The 22,018-nt window shown below is 56.8% G+C and overlaps 2 protein-coding genes across 2 annotated transcripts in view; both read left to right on the top strand.

The window, feature by feature from the left end:
• Nucleotides 1-108: 108 nt before the first annotated feature.
• On the top strand, nt 109-16,209 carry NRBP2 (nuclear receptor binding protein 2). The gene is made up of 16 exons (XM_029284376.1): nt 109-225; nt 5,035-5,157; nt 5,675-5,764; nt 5,957-5,997; nt 6,107-6,201; nt 7,519-7,602; nt 7,687-7,742; nt 7,868-7,963; nt 13,070-13,202; nt 13,305-13,407; nt 13,722-13,772; nt 13,865-14,000; nt 14,608-14,661; nt 15,019-15,082; nt 15,731-15,786; nt 16,096-16,209. The coding sequence occupies exons 1-16, from the start codon at nt 109-111 to the stop codon at nt 16,207-16,209; spliced, it is 1,413 nt and encodes a 470-aa protein (XP_029140209.1).
• Nucleotides 16,210-16,700: 491 nt separating this feature from the next.
• PUF60 (poly(U) binding splicing factor 60) overlaps nt 16,701-22,018 on the top strand; it is a 12,655-nt gene continuing 7,337 nt past the window's right edge. Inside the window, exons 1-2 of the mRNA XM_015817111.1 lie at nt 16,701-16,757; nt 20,009-20,104. Of these exons, the coding sequence (XP_015672597.1) occupies nt 16,701-16,757; nt 20,009-20,104 (153 nt within the window). The remainder of the gene's footprint in view (nt 16,758-20,008; nt 20,105-22,018) is intronic.

Here is a 22,018-nt window from a genome sequence, read left to right as displayed (position 1 = left end):
GACCGCGAGGCAAAGAGGCGCGGTGGCTCGGCGTCCAGCGGCCTCCCGGGAGCAGCGGCGAGCGGGGCCTCGTCCTCCGCTGCACGGCCCTGCCCGGCGCCGGGAAACATGTCGGGGAGCGCGGAGGCGGACCCGGCGCGCGCGGCCGCGCAGGAGGAGAGCGAGGACGAGAGCGAGGTGCTGGAGGAGAGCCCCTGCGGCCGCTGGCAGAAGCGCAAGGAGCAGGTAGCCGCGGGCTGGGGCGCCGCGGAGGAGTCGGCAGCCGAGCGCCCGCGCCGCTCCGCCCTCCCGGTCCCGGCGGCGGGAATCGCTCTGGGGGCGGGCGGCCCGGCTGGATGACCTCCGCCTGCGCCTCACCCGCAGGAACGCTGCCCGACAGGAGGCGTTTGTTTACTTAGAACCCGGTCGAGCTACCTTCCCCCGTCCTCAGACGCTCCTACCGGGCCAGGGATTTCCCCTTCCAGCCTTTGCCCACAACGCTCACCCCGCGAGGGAGGCTCGCTCGGACAGCCCAGCTTTCCGTCCGCACATCGGCTCCACCGCGAGCCCCCCCCCTTGTCAGCGCCTGGAGCTGCCTGGCGGGAGAGTGGGGTGCGGGGGCGCAGCCGGACCCCGCCAGTTCCAAGCTCTCAGTGGTGGGATCGGGGCTCCATCCCGGGACACGAGGGCCTCCCTTTCGCCCGCCGGCTCTTGTCACCAAGCACCCCCCACCTTCGGCTGTCTGCGGCGCAGTGGCAAGCCTCCCCCCCCCCGGACCTTTTGGAGCAGGGGAAGCGGCAGCTCTCCAGCTGGGGCGAGGCTCTCTTCCCCACCGCTGGCCAGCTCCCGCCCCCCCATCCCTCCCTCCCCCACCCCAGAAGGGTCTCCTAAGCCTCCATCTGGGACACCCTCCTTCCTGCTGGTGGAGGATCCTCACTTTGAAGGGGGAGGGGCAGTGACAAGGATCACAGCCTGACCGTCCCGGGGTCCTCCTCCTCCTCCTCCTCAGCCTGCCCACCCAGCAAAGGCATCCCAGAGTTTGGCCATTCAGCGCAGAGGCTTCCCTGGGCAGAGGGGTAGGAGAGGGGGCACACCGGGTTCCCTTCTGAGGATTCCTGCAAGATACCATCCCAGCCCTTGGGGGGGAGGATCTTACCTTGTTTGTCCTCCTCCCTGGGCGTATTTCCCCCCCCCCCCGAGCTGGTGGAGGTCTTGCCTCAAGCGGCTGCCCCATTAGGTACCCCAGGGTGAGCCTTACGGCTCCTGCCCTTTGGGTGAGCTGCCCCCACCCTTTGTCCTGACTCTGCCTGCTCCCTGGCAGAAGCAGGCTGCTCCCCCCAGCACCCTGCTCCCCCCCAGCACCCCCCAGCAGGCAGCCCCCCTTGTCCTCCAAGGGGCCTCTCCCAGAAAACAGGGGCGGGGGGGGGGAAGTCAGAGCGGAGAAACCAGCTTTGCAAGTATGTGGTGCTGCCTCCCAGCTGGGATTTCGGGCGTCCTTGCGCTTTGTTTGGCAGCACCTGGGCGTGGTTTGGAGAACTTCCGGGGTGAGCACTTTGTCTGCTCCATATCTCTGAGGCTGCTGCCCGCCCCTCCTCTTCACCCACAGCCCCCCCCCTCAGGGCAAGTGGGATTCCTGCCCGGCTCACCGCCCGGGCCTTGTTCAGCCAGTTCCTGGGCCGAGCCTGGCTTTAGCCAGCAGGGCCACCCAAGTCTCTCCCCCCCTTCTCAGGCTGGCAGCTCTGCCCACCAGGCTGACCCGGGGACCCTTGTGGGGAGCTGAGAGCAGCAGACTCCGGCTGGCTCTCCGAAGGGCCCCCCCCGGGCCCCTCTGCCTCCTGCGGGGCTCTGGGCCGCCTGAATTTCCTCCACCACATTTCCTCCAATGGCCCCATCGGGTCTGCTTGGAGGGGGCTAAATGGGGGAGCCCTCGGGGTTTCTGGTTGATTGCAACTGATCCCCCCCCCCGTTGCCGATTCTTCTCTAAGGGTCACTGTTCTAAGAAGGATCTTGCAGGGCTGGTCAGCAAAGGGAATCTGCTGGCTCTTTCTCTTCATCTGCTCCCCCCACCTCAGGAGAGGCTATGGGCCATCCCTCGATCGGGTGGAGCCCATGGGCTCGGCTGAACTGCTGCTGCTGCTGCTGCTGCTTATCGCCTGGGGGGCCCTGACCGGAGGCTTATCGGAGGAAGGCAGGGCTGGGCTGGGCTGGGCCTTTTCCTGGTGTGGCACTTCTCCTTTAGTCCCCAGTGCTGCCTCCCCTCCCCCCCTCCCCCCCCCCCAGAGCTTTGGCTCTGCTTCCCTGAGTTTTGCTTGTTGTGGCCTCAAAGGAAACCTTTGTTCTTGGGGCGTGGGGCAGCCTTGGGGCGTGGCGTGGGTGAGTGGCCATTTTGCCTTGCCAGAAAAGGAGCGATGCATCCCCCTGTCAGCCCTTCGAGGTAGACCAGGTCAGGAAATAGAGCCACCCCAGAGCCACCCCTTATTGGTCTGGGCCCCGGGAGAGCCCGGGAGAGCTTCTGCTCTGGCGAAGAGCTTGGGCAGGGGGGGGGTCTTGGTTTCCTGGTCACCCGCTTCTGTCGTGCCAGGCTAGGCTGATGATTTTGCAGGGGCTGCTGCTCAGCCTCTCTCTTTGTGGGCATCTCCACCTTCCCCTGCTGCTTCCTTGCTTCCTTCCTTCCTTCCTTCCTTCGGGAAGGGGACACAGAATCTGTGGGTCTAATTTCTAGGCCAGGTGAAGATCGGCAAAAGAGTTTTATGTCCCATCCTGATTTCACAGCACCAGTAAACTTCCCCGGGGGAGGGAAGCGGTGGGAAGCCTCTTGTAAGCGGCGGCAGTGTGGAAGCCCAGCTCCGTTGGCAGGGTGCCTGTCCCTCCACAGACCGTCCGCTTGGCCATCAGGGCCCTCCCTGGGCTCCCAAGAGAACCACCGTGCTGCCGGTTGGCCTCCTGAATCTTGCAGGCAGTTGCCATGGCAACGGCTCCATCCGAAGGCTGTGCTGGTACCCAGGCCAGGCTCTCCTTGGCGGTGGCAGCCCCCTTGCCCTCTCTCTGCAGGTGGCGGGAGGGAAGAGGGAAGGGCAGGGCGAAGGGTTCGCTGGTGGTCCAAGGTGGGGCTGGGCGTGGGGTGAAGGGCCCTTGAAGTGGCCGTGAATCCTCTCCTGGGCAGTGCTTTCCTTTCCCTGCCCGGGCAGGCATGTTTTTCCTGTGGTTGGTTGTTTATTTATTTGAGTGTTTTATGGTGAACACGTAGGTATAGATGCTAATTCAGTATCAAGAGAATTAATCAAAATGCCTAGAAATCCACTCTATAAATTATCCCTGAGAAATAGAGAATACTAAAACCCAGAGTCTCATGTTATCTGCCAGCTGCAAGGAGGCTGCAGGGGAATCAGCTGGATGAACTGCCCAAACACAGTCCGGGACAAGGAGGCGGCCTTCCCAGAAGCGAGTGGGGAAGGGGGCACAAGAAGCTGGGCCTGGGCAGAGAGGTGCTCTTCCCCCTCTCCTCCCTGGTCCCGCAGGGGTGCAGACCCCCCTTCCTCCTCCTCCTCCTCCTCCTCCTCCTCCTCCTCCTCCTGCTACTGCCAGAAAGCCACCCTGGCGCTGGGCTGTGCCCCCTCCCTGAAGTCTCCAGTCTCAGGAAAACAAGATGGCAGATCCCGCTGCTTCCTCCCTTTGCTGGCGGTCCTGCTGCTGAGCCCTGCCTCCTTATGGGCCCCAAGGGGGTGAGGGGAAGCTGCTGCCTTTGCTCCTGGTTCCCCTGAGCCAGGGGGCTCCCAAAGCGCCTGCTGCCAACCAGCCTTGGCTTCTACATGGGCAAACCAGTGCCCCCCCCTTTTTATTTTCTGGAAAGGCAGCCGCTGGCAGCCCTGCTGGCAAATGGCAGAGGAGGGGATTTGGGTAGCACCTTCAGGCAGCCACCCCACTCCTGAGGGGCCCTTATTTGGACCTGGGACTAGTTTCCTTAAGCAGCTCCTGGAAAGCTTGGAGGGGGGGGCTGGCCGCAGTCCCCTCCCTGGATGCCCAGCCAGAGGCTCCTGCCCTTGGAGGACCCAGGAGAACAGCTCTCTGCCCCATTTCTTCTGCTCACCCAGGCGGGCGTTGCCAGTGCAGTGGCTATCGCTGCAACAACACTGACAGGCTGAGCTTGGGGGGGGAGGGGTGTTCGGGGCACATCCTGAGGTTCCACCTGTTCTGGGTGGTGAGATTCTGTGTCACACGGGTGACGTGTGAGCCGAGGAAATGGGCTGATTCGGCCATCCCATTAAGGGCATGGGGAGGGGAAGGCCCCCTTTCCCCTCGGAGGGTGGTCTCTTTTTCGCTCCCTTCCAGTGGTGGCACAGCTGGAGGGCAGGGGATGGGCCCCTCTGGGTCTTCCCCCCCCCCAGAGCTGCCCTGTTTGCCCTAATCCTGCACGTGGAGCCGGAGGACAGGGCTACGGGCGCCCCAACCGCTTGGCTTCCCCTCCTCTGTCTCCGGGCAAGGAGGAGGAGGAGAGAACCACGCGGGCCTCAGGTGCCGGTCAGGCTCTGGAGCTGATGAGGCCATTGCTGGTTGCAGACAAGGTCTGGAGACCTGGGGAGGGGGGTCAGGGGAGGAGGGCAGTGGAGCCAGCCAGGGCTCTGCAACCTAGAAGAAAGGGGGGAACAGCCCCACCTTTCCCTCCTAAAGCAGAGGGGCTGTGTGCCCTTGCCTTTGCCAGGCAGTGGGGCAGCCCTATGAGGGGCCGCCTGAGGGACTCCATGCTGCATGCAAGGGGCAGCTGAGCCAAGACACGGAGCTTCTCCTGATGGGCAGGCAGGGCCCTGTGCCTCGACCTCCCCTCTGGCAAGACAGGGACGTGCCAGCCTGTTTCCTGGCCTTTTCCCAGGGGGAAGATCTGCTCTACAGCCAGGGGGGGGGCAGACTTGTCCAGATCCATCTCTGGCCTGGAAGACTGCAGATGAAATATTGCCCAGGCCGTTGGCTGGTTCTGGACCTTGTGACACAGGCAGGGTCGCGTGGGTGCCTGTGGGTTCTCTGGCCGGCCTGGCTGCTGAAGCTGGATGATGCCCACAGGTAAACCAAGGCAACATGCCCGGGCTCCAGAGCACGTTCCTGGCCATGGACACGGAGGAGGGAGTGGAGGTGGTGTGGAACGAGCTGCAGTTCACCGACAAGGCGGCTTTCACGGCGTACGAGGTGGGTGGGGCCCACAGGAGGAAGGGTGCCTGTGCTCAGAGCGCCCGTCTCTGGCTGCCCCCGGCAGAGGCTCCCTTCCCCTGAAGTGCCCCTTGCCCAACAGGAGACGATCAAGGCCACCTTTGAGCAGCTGGTGGTCGTTGACCACCCCAACATCGTGAAGGTGCACAAATACTGGCTGGACGTGAAGGAGAGCAAAGCCCAGGCGAGTGTGCGCAGGGTAGGCCGGGCTGCCTGAGGCCGGAGGGCTGGGCTCAGGGCAAGGGGCTCCAGGAACGTCCCTCTGAAGCCAAGAGGTCACGGGGGCAGGGCGCTGGGGGCAGGGTGAGGGCTGGCAGCATCCGGCAGGCCGCCGGATCAGGAAGTGGAGCTGGGAAGGGGCTTGAGGGGGACGCCTTCATTAGTCTCTCTCAAGGGCCGGGCTTGAGGGCTCCCGAGAAGGGGCAGCCTTCCCTGTGGGAGGAGAGGGGCCAGAGCCCCCTTAGTGCCTGGGCCCACTCTGACCCCTCCCCTGCAGGTGATCTTCATCACTGAGTACGTCTCCTCAGGCAGCCTGAAGCAGTTCCTGAAAAAGACCAAGAAGAACCACAAAGCGATGAATGCCAGGGTGGGTGACCCCCCCCTCACCCCGGCTGCTTGCGTCGGCCACCCTGGGAGCCCCTCCAGAAGGTTGGGCACAGGGCTTCTGGTCCTGTGGATGGGCCCTCAGGCTGCCAACCGCCTGGGAATGGAGGGGGATCTGGGTGGAGGGGCTGCCCGCATCCCGGCCTCCTTTCTCCCTCTGCTCTCTCCCCGACAGGCATGGAAGCGCTGGTGCACCCAGATCCTCTCAGCTCTCAGGTGAGTCCCGGGTCTCCCCCCACCCAGCCCCTCCTCAGCCACGATGCCCCTCCTGATGGCTGGCAGTGCCTGTCAGGCGCAGGGCTCCCCCAGCACTCTTTCCCTGCAGCTACCTGCACTCCTGCGATCCCCCCATCATCCACGGCAACCTCACCAGTGACACCATCTTCATCCAGCACAATGGGCTCATCAAAATTGGATCAGGTACGAGGGAGGTGGGCTGGGGCAGACCTTGGAGCCCCTGAAAGGAAAGCCAGCCAGGGAGACCCCTACCGCTCCCACAGGGCCCTGAGAAAGACCTGTGGCCTCCCCCTCCCTCCTGGGTCCTGAGGCCCTGATCATCTCTTGGTTGGACCGCTGCAACACGCTCTGCCCGGGGCTGTCCTTCAGAAGCTACAAGCGATAGAGAATGCAGCAGTGCAGACCCTTCTGGAGGGCGTGCATGTAACACCGCCATTGCCCGCTTGCTTCCGGGTCCAACTCAAGGGGTTGGTCATTACCTGTAAAGCCTCTTGTGGCCTGGGTCCAGGGTATCCGAGGAACTGTCTCCCCCAATAGGATTGGCCCACCCTGTTGTCCACAGAATTTGGGCTGGTGGGTCCAAGACAAGAAGCCATTTCTGCTTTGGCCCCCACCTTCTGGAATATTGGAGGTGAGCTTGGCCCCCACCCTCCTGGCCTTCCAGGGGAGCCTTGGCTCTGGCGGGTGGCCGAGGGCCCTGGTGGGGCGTTCTAGACTCAAGATGGCCAACAGGGTAAAGAGGAGCTGTCCACACCCTTTTCGCCTGTCCTCTTGGTTTTTAGCTTCTTGTTTTATTTTTTCTAATTTTAAGTGTTTCGTATTTTTACTTTTTCTTATTCTGTAAGCCACCCAGAGTTGCCGTAACGGTGGGACGAATATAAATATAAATATAATGAATAAATTGGGGGGCTCATTCCATTGCTTTCACGCCTGTGCATGCACGTATGTGTGTTGGCTTGATCAAGTTCCGCCATGCTTCCCATGAGGAGGAGAGTCAGGATGGTCCCTTCCTAGAATGTCCCACGGCGTATATTCATTCGGCCGAGAGTAGCGAGGGTTCAGTCTGGCAAGATTCTGTCTATGGTGCGTAAGCAAATAAAGAACTGACCTCTGGCTGAATTGCTGGTGGTCGTTCTTGGGCTTAGCCTGACGCATCGTCCGGGACTTGTTTGCAAACGCTGGGGTGACACAGCAGCTTCTGGGTAGGAGCCCCCACATCTCTGTAATGGCCTTCTCCTCTCTCCCCCACAGTCTGGCATCGTGTTTTTGCAAAGGGTAAGTGAAGCTGCCTGGAGTTGCCTCTTCCCGCCCCTCTCTGCTGGCTCCCGCATCAGAGTCAGGCCCTTCACCCTCACCTGGCTTCAGGACTGTGTCTGGGCTGCCACCCTCTGATGCAGGAAGCCAGCTCTGGAGGACACCCTCGGCCCCAGGCCGTGCTGAGGATTGGTGGCGTCTGCTCCAACCTGCCACCTTCCCCAGCGCCTTCCTTCCCTCCCGCAGCCCTTCCGCCCGAACTCCACAGTCCGGGCCGCACAGAGCGGGAAGACCCACGGAACCTGCACTTCTTCCCTCCGGAGTATGGAGGTGAGAGCAAGCCCCTTCCGGTGGGGGGAGGGGCATGGTCGTTTTGGGGCATGCCGGCTCCATGGGACGCTGTTGGCTTTTCAGAGACGGCCGACGGCACCGCGGTGGACATCTTTTCCTTTGGGATGTGTGCTCTGGAGGTAAGGGGCTGCGGGGGCAGAGGCCGAGGTTCCCCCTGGCCAGCTTCTGCTGCTGGCAAAAGGGGATCTGGAACCCAGCCGCTGCCTGCGTGGCCAACCCGGCTCCATCTTGGCCTCTCCCACAGATGGCCGTGCTTGAGATCCAGTCAAACGGGGACTCCTCCGTGACCAAGGAGGCCATTGAGCGAGCCAGGCACTCCCTGGATGACCCCAACATGCGGGTGAGAGGCAGCATGACCCCTCTGGGGTGGGGCAGGGGGTGACAGGATGACCGCGATCACCTTGGTCTCCAGCTGCCTGGCGGTTCCCATACCCCAGTCTTCTGGAATAGTGCATAACATTTCCACGGGCCTCAGAATTGCAAAATAATCCTGGTTGTTAAGTATGGGCACATGGATGTTACTCTTGTCCTCCTGGGGTTCTGCCCCCCCCTCGGGGTTCTGATGGACAGAGAGAGCTGGAGTTCATGTTATCCCTTCTTTACCATCTGCCCATTCAGTCACTCCGGACTAGAGAGAGGTCATATTATACAGTGTTGCAGGAACCATTTCATACAAAAAACACCCCCCGCCCTAAGTGCCATCCATCCATCCCTCTCTTGCTCGTTAAGAAGCAGGTGGCTCCTCACAGTCCTCTGGGTATCAGGCTTCACCCTGCTAAGAACAGGCAGCCACGTTTACAAGAAACCCAAGAAATTCAGAAGAGTAATATTAGGTGGAAGGCCTCCCAAGGAATTCCAGCGATTGCCCTGATTTGAGAACAAGCTCAGTGAGCAACGAACAACCAGCAACTGTTGATCTACCACCAATTTTGCAACATTCAGATTTGCTATCATCTTGGGGCGAGGAGTGGGGGAATCTCCACGACCTTTAGAACCTAATTCCAAGCAAAAATCACTAGATAACTGATTATGTAACGAAGTACAGAGTAAAGAGAAAGAAGGAAGAAAAAAAGAAAAACATATTGAGGTAGAGAGTGATGGGAAGGGAGAGGAAAAGGAAAAGCTGTACTGGGCCCAACTCTTACTAATAGAGAAGAAGTGATAGAGGGAGTTGAAGTTGCTGGAACTTTGGGTGAGAGTGACCACATCGTACTGGTATTCAATATAATGCAAACACAACCAATAATAGAACGTAATCCAATCAGTGTCTTAAACTTTAAAAGAGCAGATTTTAACAAACTCAGAGAGAGCCTAGGAAAGATTCCATGGATAAAAATCTTAAAAGGGAAAAGAAGCGTGGGAAACTCTGAAAAATATCTTCATAAAAGCCTAGTCCACCACAATATCACTGAAAAAGAAAAACAAGAAATCTAAGAAGAAACCACCATGACTGCACAAAAATCTCTCTGATAAACTCAAAGACAAAAAGGACAAGTACAAACAACACAAAGGGGGACACATAACTAAGGCAGAATATCAGCAGATAGCCCGAATCTGCTAAGGTAACGTCAGGAAAGCAAAGGCTCAGAATGAACAAAGACTTGCAACAAAAGTCAAAGATAATAAAAAAAAAAATTCAACATATAAATAACAGCAAACAAGGAAGCAGTCAGTCCACTAAAGAGGGAAGATGGCAAGGAAGGAACAGGCAGTAGGGAGAAAGCAGAGCTGCTTAACTTATTCTTTGCATCAGTCTTCACACAAAAATAAACTATAGCCCAATCTACCAAAAACATTACCATAAACTGTCTAGAAATTAAAATTAAAATAAGCAAGAAAATAGTAATAGAACACCTGTCTGACCTTGATCAATATAAATCTCTGGGTCCTGATGGATTACATCCCAGAGTTCTGAAGGAGACGGCAGATGTTATCTCAGAACCATTGTATCATATCTTTAAAAAATCCTGGAATTACCTTGAGGATTGTAAAAGAGCTGATCTGGTTCCCCCCTTCAAAAATGGGGGGGGGAAACAGACCCAGGAAACTACAGACCGATCAGCCCGACATCAATACCTGGAAAGATCCTGGAAAAGATAATGAAAAAAACAGATCTGCAAACATTTAGAAATAAAGTTATAACTAGAAGCCAGCAGGTTTTGTTAAAAAAAGATCACGCCAAACCAATCTTATTTCATTCTTTGAGAAAATTGTCAGATTAGTAGATCTGCAAGATGCTGTGGACATAATATACTTAGACCTCAGTAAGGCATTCGACAAAGTAGACCAAAACCTACTTCTTGGTAAGCTTGAAAAATATGGGATAGACAGCATCTCCACCAGATGGATTTGTAATTGGCTGACAAACAGTACTCAATGAGTAGTCCTGAATGGTGCTATATCTACATAAAGGGAAGTAAGCAGTACGGTACCACAAGGTTCTGTCTTAGATCCAGTATTCTTCAATATCTTCATAAATGACTTAGATGAGGGAATAGAAGGGGAAATCATCAAATTTGCAGATGACACTAAATTGGCAGGAATAGCCAACACCCCAGAAGACAAGCTCAGGATCCAAAAGGATCTTGACAGACTTGAACGATGGGCCTTATCCAACAAAATGAATGTGGAGAAAAGCAAAGTTTTATATTTAGGCAGGAAAAACCAAAGGTACAAGTACAGATTAAGTGAGACCTGGCTCAAAAACAGCAACTGTGAGAGGGACCTTGGAATCCTAGTGGACAACCACTTAAACATGAGCCAGGCGTGTGCAGGAGCATCCAAAAAAGCTAATACAATCCTTGATTGTATAAACATAGGCATAGAATCAAAATCACGTGAAGTATTAGTATCACCTTATAAAACCTTAGAAAGGCCACACCTGGAATGCTGCATCCAGCTTTGATCACATTACACACAAAAAATGTTGAGACTTTGGAGAAGGTGCAGAGAAGATCAAGTAAGATGACTAAAAGCCTGGAGACTAAAACATATGAAGAATGGTTGCAGGATTTGGGCATAGCCAGTCTAGAGAAAAGAAGGACTGTGGGGGGGGCATGATAGTAGTATTCTGATATTTGAGGGGCTGCCCCAAAGAAGAGGGGGTCAAGCTATTCTCCAAAGCACCAGAAGGCAGGACAAGAAGCAACGGATGGAAACTAATCAAGGAGAGAAGCAACCTGGAACTAAGGAGAAATTTCCTGACTGTGAGAACAATTAACCAGTGGAATAGACAGCCTTCAGAAATTGTGGGTGCTTCATCACTGATGGTTTTTAAGAAAAGACTGGACAGCCCCCTATCTGGAATGGTATAGGGTCTCCTACTTGAGCAGGGGGTTGGACTAGAGAAGGGGACCAGTACCAGGCCGTGGCATGCCAGCAACCAGTCTGCACAAACAATCAAAGCCCCATCCACAGAATGCAGGCAGCACACAAAACCACGCCCCCACCATTCTGCGGGAAAAATCTTTCTCCACTGGTGCGCAAAAGATTGGGGACCTCTGGACTAGAGGCTATCCAAGATGCCTTACAGCTCTGTTCTGAATTGAATTTTTTCACACTAAACGTGTGAAAACTAATCAGTGGGAGACCTCCAAAAGACAGGTTACTCCAGCCCTGGACTACGTATAATGCAACATCTGGAGGCAAAAGTAGAAGGGATGCTTATGGAATCTGTAGATGACAAAAGCAGACAATGCCCTAGAAAACAAATTAAATTCAATAGAATAGAATAGGATAGGATAGAATAATAACTTTGTCAGTTTGAATGTACACTAATAAGCATATATTAAAATGAAATTTCATTGCATACAGCTTTCAAATGGTCACCACCTCCAATATACACTACATAAATATGACAAAAAATAAATACCAAAATATGCATATTCCCACATACATTATATGACACAGAGAGACAACACAGTCTAGTTTGGCCAACATGATCGCCAATGTCCAATAACAGATATGGCACAAGAAGAAGAGCATGGTGAGATAATCCTAACGGACAAGAGTTCTTCCTTCAGGAAGTCAGGGCCAGGCCTGCCTCAGCTTGAGCCTCTAAGAGAGAACGATCCTTAACTCCACTTGTCGGGAAAGGTGGAATCTACTAGAGGTGAAGTGAAATACGGTAGTGCGAAGCCAGAAGTGAAATTCAGGGACCCAAATCCCCAAGTCAAACTTCGTTGCCTGCCCATGCTGCCCCCCCCATGTCCAATCAGATTCAAAGGAGACATTTTCTGAAGGGGGGGGCTTCAAGGGTGGGTTGCAATGCAGCTGTCTTCCGTTCCCAGCTGGTTGACCTTGAGACCTAAAGAGTGAAGTTTTCCTTTTTCCTTGAATCCTCCCCCGCCATCCAGACCCCCTGGAGTTCATGGCAGTCTGGCCCTCAGTCTGCACTGGCAGCTGACAGTCAGATGTGCAGGCATTTCTATTTTGGGGGTGGGGTGGGGTGGGGTTCTTGATAAATCACAGGGTGATGAAGTTGTAAGAAAGGCAAGCACAATTTTAGGTGGCCTCCACAGAAACAGTTGGTTCCACTTCCTGCTACCTCAACAAGACCCACCCTGAGAACTGAGATTGGCTGCAGAGAACTTAAGATCCTTACATAAGAAACTGCTGCAGTTGAGTGAAAAGTAATAAACCGGAGGTGGGGAGCTGAAGAAAAACGGGATGAAAACCGAGGGAGCAGGGGCAGCCAGAGCCTACGCGTTGTCCTCCTCATTTGCTGTGTTTACACAACAGACTTAACCGGGTCACGGGCTTAAAGGGCTCACCCGCCGTACCTCCACTCACCTCTGAGGTTTGTTTGTTTGGGGGCTTAGTGTGGTGTGAACCTGCCCTGCCTGATGAGGCCCATTCTGATGATCCCTAAAATGGGCCCCCACCAGGCTCGGCCAGGGCAGGTCTGCCACCTTTGTCTTCAGACGGGAGAAGGGCACCACCTCCTGCTCTGGGAATGCCGGCTCCACGCTGGAAGGGAACCTTTCCGGCTGCCACCGAGCGCCAGAGAGCTTTTGCTTGCAGGATTTTCTGTTCATTGAACCAATCTGTGCGCCAGTTCGACATTCGGCACCTCTCAAAAGCTTGCATGAATAGTTTTCATCAGACATACGAAATACCATGATGTGTAATTGGAAAGACCCTGCTTGGCCAGTTGCCCCTGCCCTCCTTTCAGAGTTCCTGGGCTGGAGGTGTCTGGTCCTCTGGATGCTCTGCAGGTCAGAAGGGCGTGGTGGTGTCGGCGTGGCTGTTTTCTGCCAGGATGAGCTAAACATAGCTAATCAAGACACCTCGGCCCATTTTGGGCAGGTTACTCCTTCCTACTCAACCCTCAACTGTCCCTGTGCAGGGCTGGGCTGAGCTGCCTGCCCCAGGGTGGGGGCAAGAGAGGCTTTTCTCTCTGTAACCATCTCCCCCCTCTCCCTCCTTTCCCCCACCCCCCATGCAGGAATTCATCCTGGGCTGCCTCCTCCTGAACCCCAGCCAGAGGCCCACGGCCCACGACCTGCTGTTCCACCGGGTGCTTTTTGAGGTCCACTCCCTGAAGCTCCTGGCTGCCCACTGCTTCATCGCCCACCAATGTGAGTTTGGGGGGGGCTGGGAGCAGGGCAGGTGGGAAGGGCGGCCGTGTGGAGGAAAGGCCGGCTGCCCCTGGCTTGGAGTTCCAGTCCTGTGTCTTGCAGACCTGTGGCCTGAAAATGTGGTGGAGGAGAAAACCAAGGAGCTGGATCTCAGCGAGGTGATGGCAGAGATTCGACGGGCAGGGCGGCTGCCTGTGCAGTGGAGGTGGGTCTGGCCCTGAGCAGCGCCCTCAGGGAGGCTCAGGGCCTGCCAGTTGCCACCTGGGATTCCTGGCTGACCTGGGTGGTCGCAGGCAGAGATCCAAGGCTGACCCTTATCGCCCTGCCCCCTCCCTCTCCAGCAGGGGAGAGCCTAGAGGGCAGGCAAAGCAGAAGCCAGGTCCTGGGTGCACCCGTCTGTGGCACGGAGGCTGCTGGCAGCCATGGCACCTTGGACCCTCCTGGCTCTGTTGGGCGTCTGCAGCTGCCACAGACACCTGGCCTAACTTTGTCCTCCCTCCCCTCCCCCAACCTCCCCAGATATTCAGAGGTCTCCTTCCTGGAACTGGACAAATTCTTGGAGGACGTCAGGTGAGTTTCTCCATCTTCCGCTTCTCCCTCTGCAGCCACCCCACTGTCCTTGCTGGGACCCCTTCCCTGACCCACCTCCCTCTTCCTGCCAGGAATGGTATCTACCCCCTGATGAACTTTGCCACCATCCGGCCCCACACCCTGCCACAGTCCAGTTCCCAGGCCCTGGAAGACCCCCAGAAAGCCCAAACCCCCACACCGGAGCCTTTTGATGTAGAGACGCGGAAGGTGAGGTGGCTTCTATGGATCAGCAGCCCCCTCCCCTTGTTTGGAGCCCAAGGAGGCAAAAGGGGGGGGAGGGGCTGCCTCTGGGACTCTCCTCTCCTCCATCCTTTGCACCACTTCAGTCTGTTCCCCCCCCCGCAGTGAGTGAGGAGGAGGCGGACCTTCCTCAGGGTGGGCAGCAAGAGGTGGGGTCAGGAGCCCCAGGAGGACACTGCTGACGTGTCATGGCGATGGGGGGGGACGACTAAAGTTTTGACAGGAGCAAAGTCCGTTTCCCCTCATCCCCTGCAGGGACGGCTCACGTGGCCCCAGAGACCCTCACAAAATGGCTACAGGCCAACACCCGATGCTGCACCCCCATTTCTCTGGGGGGAAAAGACTAAGCCGCCTGGCCGCCCCTCTTGGCCGGCTGGGGGGCAGGCGGGAGATGCGTGTTTCTTGGGAGGGGGCTCTCAGCCATGGGAGATGCTCCCACGCAGGGCCAGGGAGCCGAGCTCGGGGAAGAGCCCCAGGAGGGGCAGCGTCCTGCACCCCCTACCAGCAGGGCCTTGGCTGGGGGGCAGGGGCTCAGGAGGGGGCTTCTGCTGAGGGCTGCCTCTGCCCCCACCAGGTGGTGCAAATGCAGTGCAATGTGGACTGGCTGGAGGAGAGGCGGCAATGGCACGTACGTATGGCCCGGGGAAGCGCTTGCAGCTGCAGGCTGGGGGAGCGCCAGGCCAGGCATCCTGGCAAGCGGAAGCCGGGCCTTTTCAACAACCCCCCCTCACCCTGCATTTACCTAGGTGCCCCTTGGGGTGGGGGCAGCACAGTCCAAAGGCGCTCTCAGGTGGGACAAAAGTCATTCTATAAAGCTTGCTTATCTTTGAAATTGCGCTCCAAACAGCGACACCTTCTCCGGTAAACGTTCGCTTTGCCAAGAATCCTTTCTTAGTAGTTTTATGGATAGGTTTTGGAAGTGCCCTGCTCTCCTTCCTCTGCCCCAGAGGGCCACAATTCATGCCAATCTGTGCCTCCCCAACAGCTGACCCTCCTCCTCATCCTGGAAGACAAGCTCCATCGCCAGCTGAGCTACGACCTGCTCCCCAGTGAGTCTCACCCGCTTCCCTCCTGCTGGGGGGCACAGAGGTGGGGGGATGGGCAGCGATGCCAGCTGTGCCTTCGGATCCTGGACAGGGTCTCCCCCTGGGTTCCTAAGGCAGGTGCAGCTCCCTCCTTGTCCTGAGGAGAACCTGGAAAAGGCCATCCCACCCCGGGCCCTCCACCGCCCCCCGCCCCCCCCCGCTGCATGGGGATTTCTTTATTCACGTGGCTAGGTGGCCATGAAATGTTCCAGCCTGAGGAAGGCCTGTAACAGGAGATCCCAAAGGCCTGCTGAAGCAGCCAGGTGCCATGCTTGGCAAAAATTGGTCTCCCCAGGGAAGCTGGCCCAGGGGCCACACTCCCTAGAAGCAGGGCCCTGCGAGGAGCTTCTCTTGGGAGAAGCAGCCCTAGAGACACTCCAAACCTTGAGGGGCTTCACGAGGGACCCCGAGGCACCTTGATTTGCCCTCGGAAACAAGCTGGGAATCAGAGTGGCTCTCACAGCAGAGGGGCTGCCTTGCAAAGGCCGCTAGCTGGCACAGCAGGCGGGTCCCTGCAAGGGCTCCCCAGCCACCCCGCCCGGCCCCTGAACCAGCTTTGCAGGAGGCCCAACGGCCGACCTGGTGAGGCTGGCAATCCCTGCTCCTCCACAGGCGACAATGCCAGGGACCTGGCGGCTGAGCTGGTGCAGTACGGATTCATCCGCCAGGTGAGCCTCCTGCACCCCCCACCATCCCTGAGGCGGCATTGGGGGCGGGGGGGGGGGTTCGCCCGGCAGACTTCAGCGGGTGTGTGCGTGTGTGTGTGTCCAGCAGCACAGCCACAGGACCACCGCCCCCCCCCTTGTGTAGCCCTCGGGAGCTCCATGGGGCTGGAGCTTTTACACGTCCCTCCTGCCAGGGGGCTCTGGGTGGGGTGGGGGACCCCGTGGAAGGGAGCCCTTGCGGGGGGTAGGAAGGAGGAGGGGGAGGGCCGGGACGCTCCCTGGGGCCTCACCCCTCCCTCCGCTCTCTTCCAGGACGACTGGGAGAAGCTGGCGGCGTTCCTGGAAGGCGCCCTGCACCGGCCCCAGCCCCCCCCCGCCCGAGGCGCCGGCTCCAGCCCCGAGACCGGCAGCCAGGACGGGCCCTGAACCGGCAGCGCCCGGGCGAGGGAAGAGGAGAGGAGCGGCCGCCCTGCCTCCTGCCTCCCCCCTCCCGGCTGAGGGGCCGCGGGCCGGGGGCGCCGCCGCCGCCGCCCAGCAGCCGCTTCCCGGGATCGCGCACGGGGGGAGGGGGGGCAGGCGGAGAGCGGCAGATCCTTCAGGCGGCCGCCGCCCTTGCCCCGCCCCGCGTCCAAGCGCCGCCCACCCGCGCTCTGCCAGCTCTTGACGCCTCTCCCCCCCCCCGCGCGACACGCTCCCTCCGAGGGCGGGTGGGCGGGGCGAGCGGGAAAGGGCTCCGCCGCGTCCCGAGGACGCCCCCTACAGGCTCAGCGGGGCGGCTGGCGGCAATCAACAGGCTCGCGCAGGCGCCCTGGCCGCCCTCCCCTCCGGAGCCGCCTCGCGTTCGCCCGGCCTCCCGCCGCCTGGTTCTCGCGAGACTCAGGAGCGCGGGGCGCGAGGCGGCGGCGGCGGCGGCGAAGATGGCGGCGGTTGCGGCGACCACCACCACCACCACCACCGCGGCGGCGCTCTCTCTGGTAAGCGGCCGCGCCGGGCCGGTCGGAGCGGAGGAGAGCCGCGCCACGGAGATGCGGGGCGTCCCCGGCGGAGCCGCTGACGGGGCGGGAGGCGGAACTGCATTTCCCTCCCCCCGCGCCCCCCTTTCCCTTCCACGCGGGAGGGCAGGCCGGCCTCCTGCCCCCCCTCCGCCCTCGCCCGTTGCAGGAGGCGCGCCCGGACGGACCCCCGTCCCAGCCAGGCCGTTTCCGGAGCCAGGCCGCGCCCTCTGGGTAGGGTTGGGCCCCGAGCCCCTCCCGGAGCTCGGCGGGCCCCGAGGCCCGGGGTGCCTTCCGGGCCGCTGGGCGCCAGCGGCAAATCGAGGGGCCCAAGCCCGCTGCACGTGGGGGCTGCATGGGAATTGGGGTGGGGTGAAGGATGGGGCGCCCCCTAGGCTGAGGCCTCAACCCGAAGAAAGGCGCCTCCCCCCTCCGCCCCCCCCAGGCGGGCCCCCGATGCTGGGGGGGCTCTGGCCTGGGCTCCCCCGACTTCTGCGCCCCCCCACGAGCCTTCCCAGCAAAGGGCAAGGCAGAGGCCGATGACCTAATGGCCGGGTCCCCCCAGTCGCCCTGCAGGAGGGTCTCCTGAGCGGCTCCCCAAGGGACACCTGCCGGCATGCTCCCTCCTGCCCTGGGGCTATTCACAACCCTTTGGGTCCAGCCCCCCCCCGTCCTTTTCACAGCAGCTCTCCCAAGGCCCGTGGGTCAAGAAGCCCCGCCCCGCCTCGCCTCCCCCCCCCCCAAGGGCTCCTGAGCCACGAGGTTCCGTCCGCTTTCTTAGAAACCACAGACTGAAACCTTTGCCAGATAAGACTGTTGGACAACGTCGTTTCGGACTTTTTCTAGCTGATTTCTAAGTCAACAAAGGCGAAAGATTCCCTCTCTGCAATATTCTCTCCTAAGAACTCACAGTGGTCCTCCATGGATAGTCTGACCATCTTTCCCTAGATGATCTGGATCATAAAAAGTGAATCTTGAGGACTTGGAAAAAGTTCCCTGCATTTTCAACTTCACCACCTCTGGATTGGGCCTCTGCACAACCTGGCTGGTGGAAATGGCCAGGCAGGGAACTGGGAACTTGATTCAAGCTGTGGTCAATCCATTTGAGGGAAGGTGAGGCCCCAGAAGTCCTGAAAGAGATGTAGGTCCATCCACTCCTCAAAAAGCTAAATCTGAATCCAGCAGTTATGAATAACTTCCATTATATCCCCAACCTCCCCTTTTTGGAGAAGGTTATTAAGAAAGAGGTGGGGCTGCAGTTATAAAAGGCTCCAGAGAAAATGGATGACAGTCCGGTTTCATACCTGACCGTGGGATAAGAGACGGCATTGGTCCCGCTGATGGTTGACCTGTGGAAGGACTCGCATGAAGGGAGTGCAAGCATCCTTCTCTTCCTAGACTGTCCAATGGATTGCGATGCTGCCAGGCACAGCATCCTCCCGAACCACATCTGAGGACTGAGAGTTGCTCTGGTAGGTCCACTCCTACCTGATGGTTTCCGTTGGGCGCAGCAGAGGAAAGAGTCTAGTTGCCAGATTCTCTGTTACGGAGTGCCCCAAAGCTTCATCCTTAACTCTGTGGTGTTTAACGGTTAACTTTAAACTCTCAGGAGAGGTTATAGTTTGGGGTGAGTTATTATCTGATACATTGTAAAAGTGTACAGCACCACCCTGGGCCCAATCACTCCTATAATCCTCTCCTCCCCCCATCTTTTCACCTCTCCCTCCCTTGGGGGTAACAGACACCCTTGCAATTTCTGAAAGCAGAAATCAAACTTTCACTGCTAGAACCTGGTAAATGCACCCTTGGAATCTTGAACTGCAAAACATTCAGCCATAGTCATGGGCGATAGGACTTCATGGCAGTAGAAAATTAACGGGAAAGGGAACTCAGAGCTCAAAAAGCAGATACCAAATGCCCAGCTACAGTCAAGTCCAATGGGGACAAAATGTCAGATACTGCAGAAGCGAAATGGTTACTCGCTTAAAAAAGGTCCCGGTTACCTTGCAGGAGTCTGTATTGTCTGATAGGAGGTCAAGAAGGTAGAAGTACAGAATGAATGGTGGTTGCAAAGGTTTCTAAGAGCCACAAAAAGGGCTTTAGGTTAGGGATGTGCAGCAGAAAAGGTGATTCAGAGGGGAAGGTGGCATGTAGGTCTCTTCAGTTCCACATCAGTGGCTTAAGGGCATTGAAAATAATGGGGTAGGGGGAGGAATCCGTGTTTGAGCTACTCAAACAAAAAAGAAGAGAGGTGACTTCCCTGTGGATTTTCCAATTAAAGAGGATGTATTTCCCCTGAAAATTGTGAAGGGCAGAATGAAGGATGGGACTAAAAGCTGAGGCTGATAATTGCACGATTAGGAATAGAAGTTGGGCGGTTAGGCTGATCTCCAAGCTCGGCGATTCGGCTGCCAAATGGAGGCAAAACATTTGCAGCCAAACCACCAAGCTCGGAGAACAGCCCAGCCACCAACCGGAGCTACTAATATTCAAACAGATCTCAAGGAATATAGGTACTCCCCACTTACTGCCTCATCCAGCAGCTGCTCAGAGTTACAGTGGCCCTGAAGAGGTAGGTTCACAAGAGGTCCTCCAACTTGCAGCTATCGCCACGTTCCCAAGTCAACGTGATCGCAGTTTAAGCACTTTGCAACCCCTTTACAATGATAATGGTATCCCACGGTCATGTGATTGCCACAGCAGGCTTCCTGCAAGCAGAATCAGTGGGGAAGCCGGCAGGAAGTTGCAGGTTGGGGGGGGATGTCATGTGAGGAGGTTGTGCTTAATGACCCCAAGTGGTTTGCCTAACGACTACAGTTGTGAGGTCAATGTGGCCATGTGAGGTTTCACTAAAAGACTGTCACTCAGTGATGGTATTCTAGTCGCAATTCTGGTTGGTAAATGAGGACAACCGTTGCCTTTTTTCCTCCTTTCAATGGGTTAAATCAGTGGGAAATAACTGAACATCTGGACAACCCCTTATGTAATTGCTGAGAAATGCTGCACAGCTGCATAAAGCATCAGACGGCTAGCAGGGAGTGATTGGGTGAGAGGCAGGGACCCAGAGAATGGCTTTCTCAATTTAAGTATCAAGCAATCAGATTGTTCTGAATTTACTACGATGCTGGTCCTTTCCCTCCCCCTCCCATCTGAGTGAAACTGGGCCTCCCTGCCCCCTCCGCGTGGGTCTCCTCTGTTCAGGTGGGCTTTCATGAGTGTCTCTCCAATTTCAGGGCACCGAAACGGTCAAGGTGGAAAATGGGCAGAGCACGTCAGCCAAGCTGGGGCTCCCTCCTCTCACCCCGGAGCAGCAGGAGGCTCTTCAGAAGGTGAGCAGCCCGACCGAGGTCGTCCAGCCTAGGCACAGCCAGAGAGAGAGAGAAGCACGGGCGAGGGTCTTCTCCTTTCCCGCCAGGGCCCTGCCAGGAATGTACAGCCGCCTTCCACACGACTGGGCTATAACCACATTTGGGGATTTCATCCAGCTAATCAGTGAGGGGCTAACAGATGCAGAACAAATGAATGGGCATTAACACGATTTAGCCCAAAACTGTAGCTGTGTGGACACCAAGAAAGTTGGTGCTTTTAGGGCAAATGTGCATCGCTTTGTGCTGATGGCTGTTGAGTTACATTCTGTGTACATATATTTGTATGTAATTACCCACTCGTCCACCACCCCCCTCTTCGTAGGACTAAAATCCAAAACAGAACTCGGAATGGACCCTCCGGGTCCCCCAAGTAGCTGGGGCCAAACCCTTCCTGGAGTAAAGCAGCTTTAACTAATACTTAGGAAATTGACCGGGTGGAGGGCTGTCTGGAATGAGGAAACCTGCCCCGAGTTCTTTGGCCTCTTAAGAAGGGCTGGGCCGGCAGAGGATACTGGACTCCCAGTAGAGAACCGGTAAAAAAGTGTCCCACAGAGGCGAAGGTTTAAAATTCCTTGTCGGAATCGGTAGGAAGTGTATTGAAAATGAAACGGACCCCATAGGAAGGACCAGCTGATCAGATCGTGTTCGGACTTCTTCCTATTACTCAAGATCAGTCTTGCTTGAGAAGAACAGTAATAATAATAATAATAATAATAATAATAATAATAATAATAATTAATAAAGTTGGAAGGGACCTTGGAGGTCATCTAGTCCAACTTCCTGCTCAGGCAGGAAACCCTACACCATTTCGGACAAATGGCTGTCCAGTCTCTTCTTAAAAACTTCCAGTGTTGGAGCATTCACCACTTCTGGAGGCAGGTGGTTCCACTGGTTAATTGTTCTCACTGTCAGGAAGTTTCTCCTTAGTTCTAGGTTGCTTCTCTCCTTGGTCAGTTTCCATGATCCGTTGCTTCTTGTCCTGCCTTCAGGCGCTTTGGAGAATAGCTTGATTCCCTCTATTTTCCAAAGCGCCTGGCACAGCTGGGGAAGGTGCACGAAGAATCACCAACCTTATCAGGGGATTGGGGCCGATTTCCTCTAGGAAAAGTGAGGGAGGGTCCTTTTTAAGCTCAGAGGAGAGGCAGCCAAAGGTTTATGAAGTCACGCACACTGTTGGTGACGGGGAGGGTGGGGTTTCTCCCTCTCCCAGTGGCAGAACTGGGGTTGATGCATGGCAGCCCAAGGCAAGGAGAGTGCTGCTGCTTTACCAGCTGGCGGGCACTGGTAGGAGAGGAGGCCAATCCCCCCTCCTGCATTGGTGCTGCTGGGCTTCCTTGGGGCATTGAGTCAGTCCCAGGGGACCCTGCAGGCTGGGCCAGAGCTCCACTTCGTGGCTCCCCAGCGGCCAGGCAAGTGTTCTGGTCTGGCTGGCTTGGGGAGCAGCTGAGGGGAAGGCCAGCGCCGTCCCAGAGTCTTGTTCCCAGGTTTGTTGCAGAGGTTCCATCAAGCTCCTGCTGGGCGAGAGTGTCCTTCCTGAGATGGTCTCCAGCGGAGAAAGTGATACCTGGGCAGGGATTGTTCCTTCAGGAAGACCACTGTGTGAGGCCCATCCTATGTTACTGTGGAAATAAATTAGGGAGCTAGCTTTATATATTTACTTAAAACGTTTATATAGCTGCTCATCTTATATTGAACTCTGGGTGGCTCCGTTGCCAACAATCGGAACAGCACCAATGTTAAAAACGACATAATACAGATCTTATACGGTTCTAAAACTCTCATTCCTATAAAACCTCTTAACTGAGAGAAATGGTGCAGAGTAGAGTATAGAATAGAATAGAATAGAATAGAATAGAATAGAATAGAATAGAATAG

The sequence above is a fragment of the Protobothrops mucrosquamatus genome, unplaced genomic scaffold (assembly GCF_001527695.2).
Source record: "Protobothrops mucrosquamatus isolate PMUCROS unplaced genomic scaffold, P.Mucros_1.0 scaffold553, whole genome shotgun sequence".
NCBI classification, from domain to species: Eukaryota; Metazoa; Chordata; class Lepidosauria; order Squamata; family Viperidae; genus Protobothrops; species Protobothrops mucrosquamatus.
This window is presented reverse-complemented; position numbering and strand designations above follow the sequence as displayed.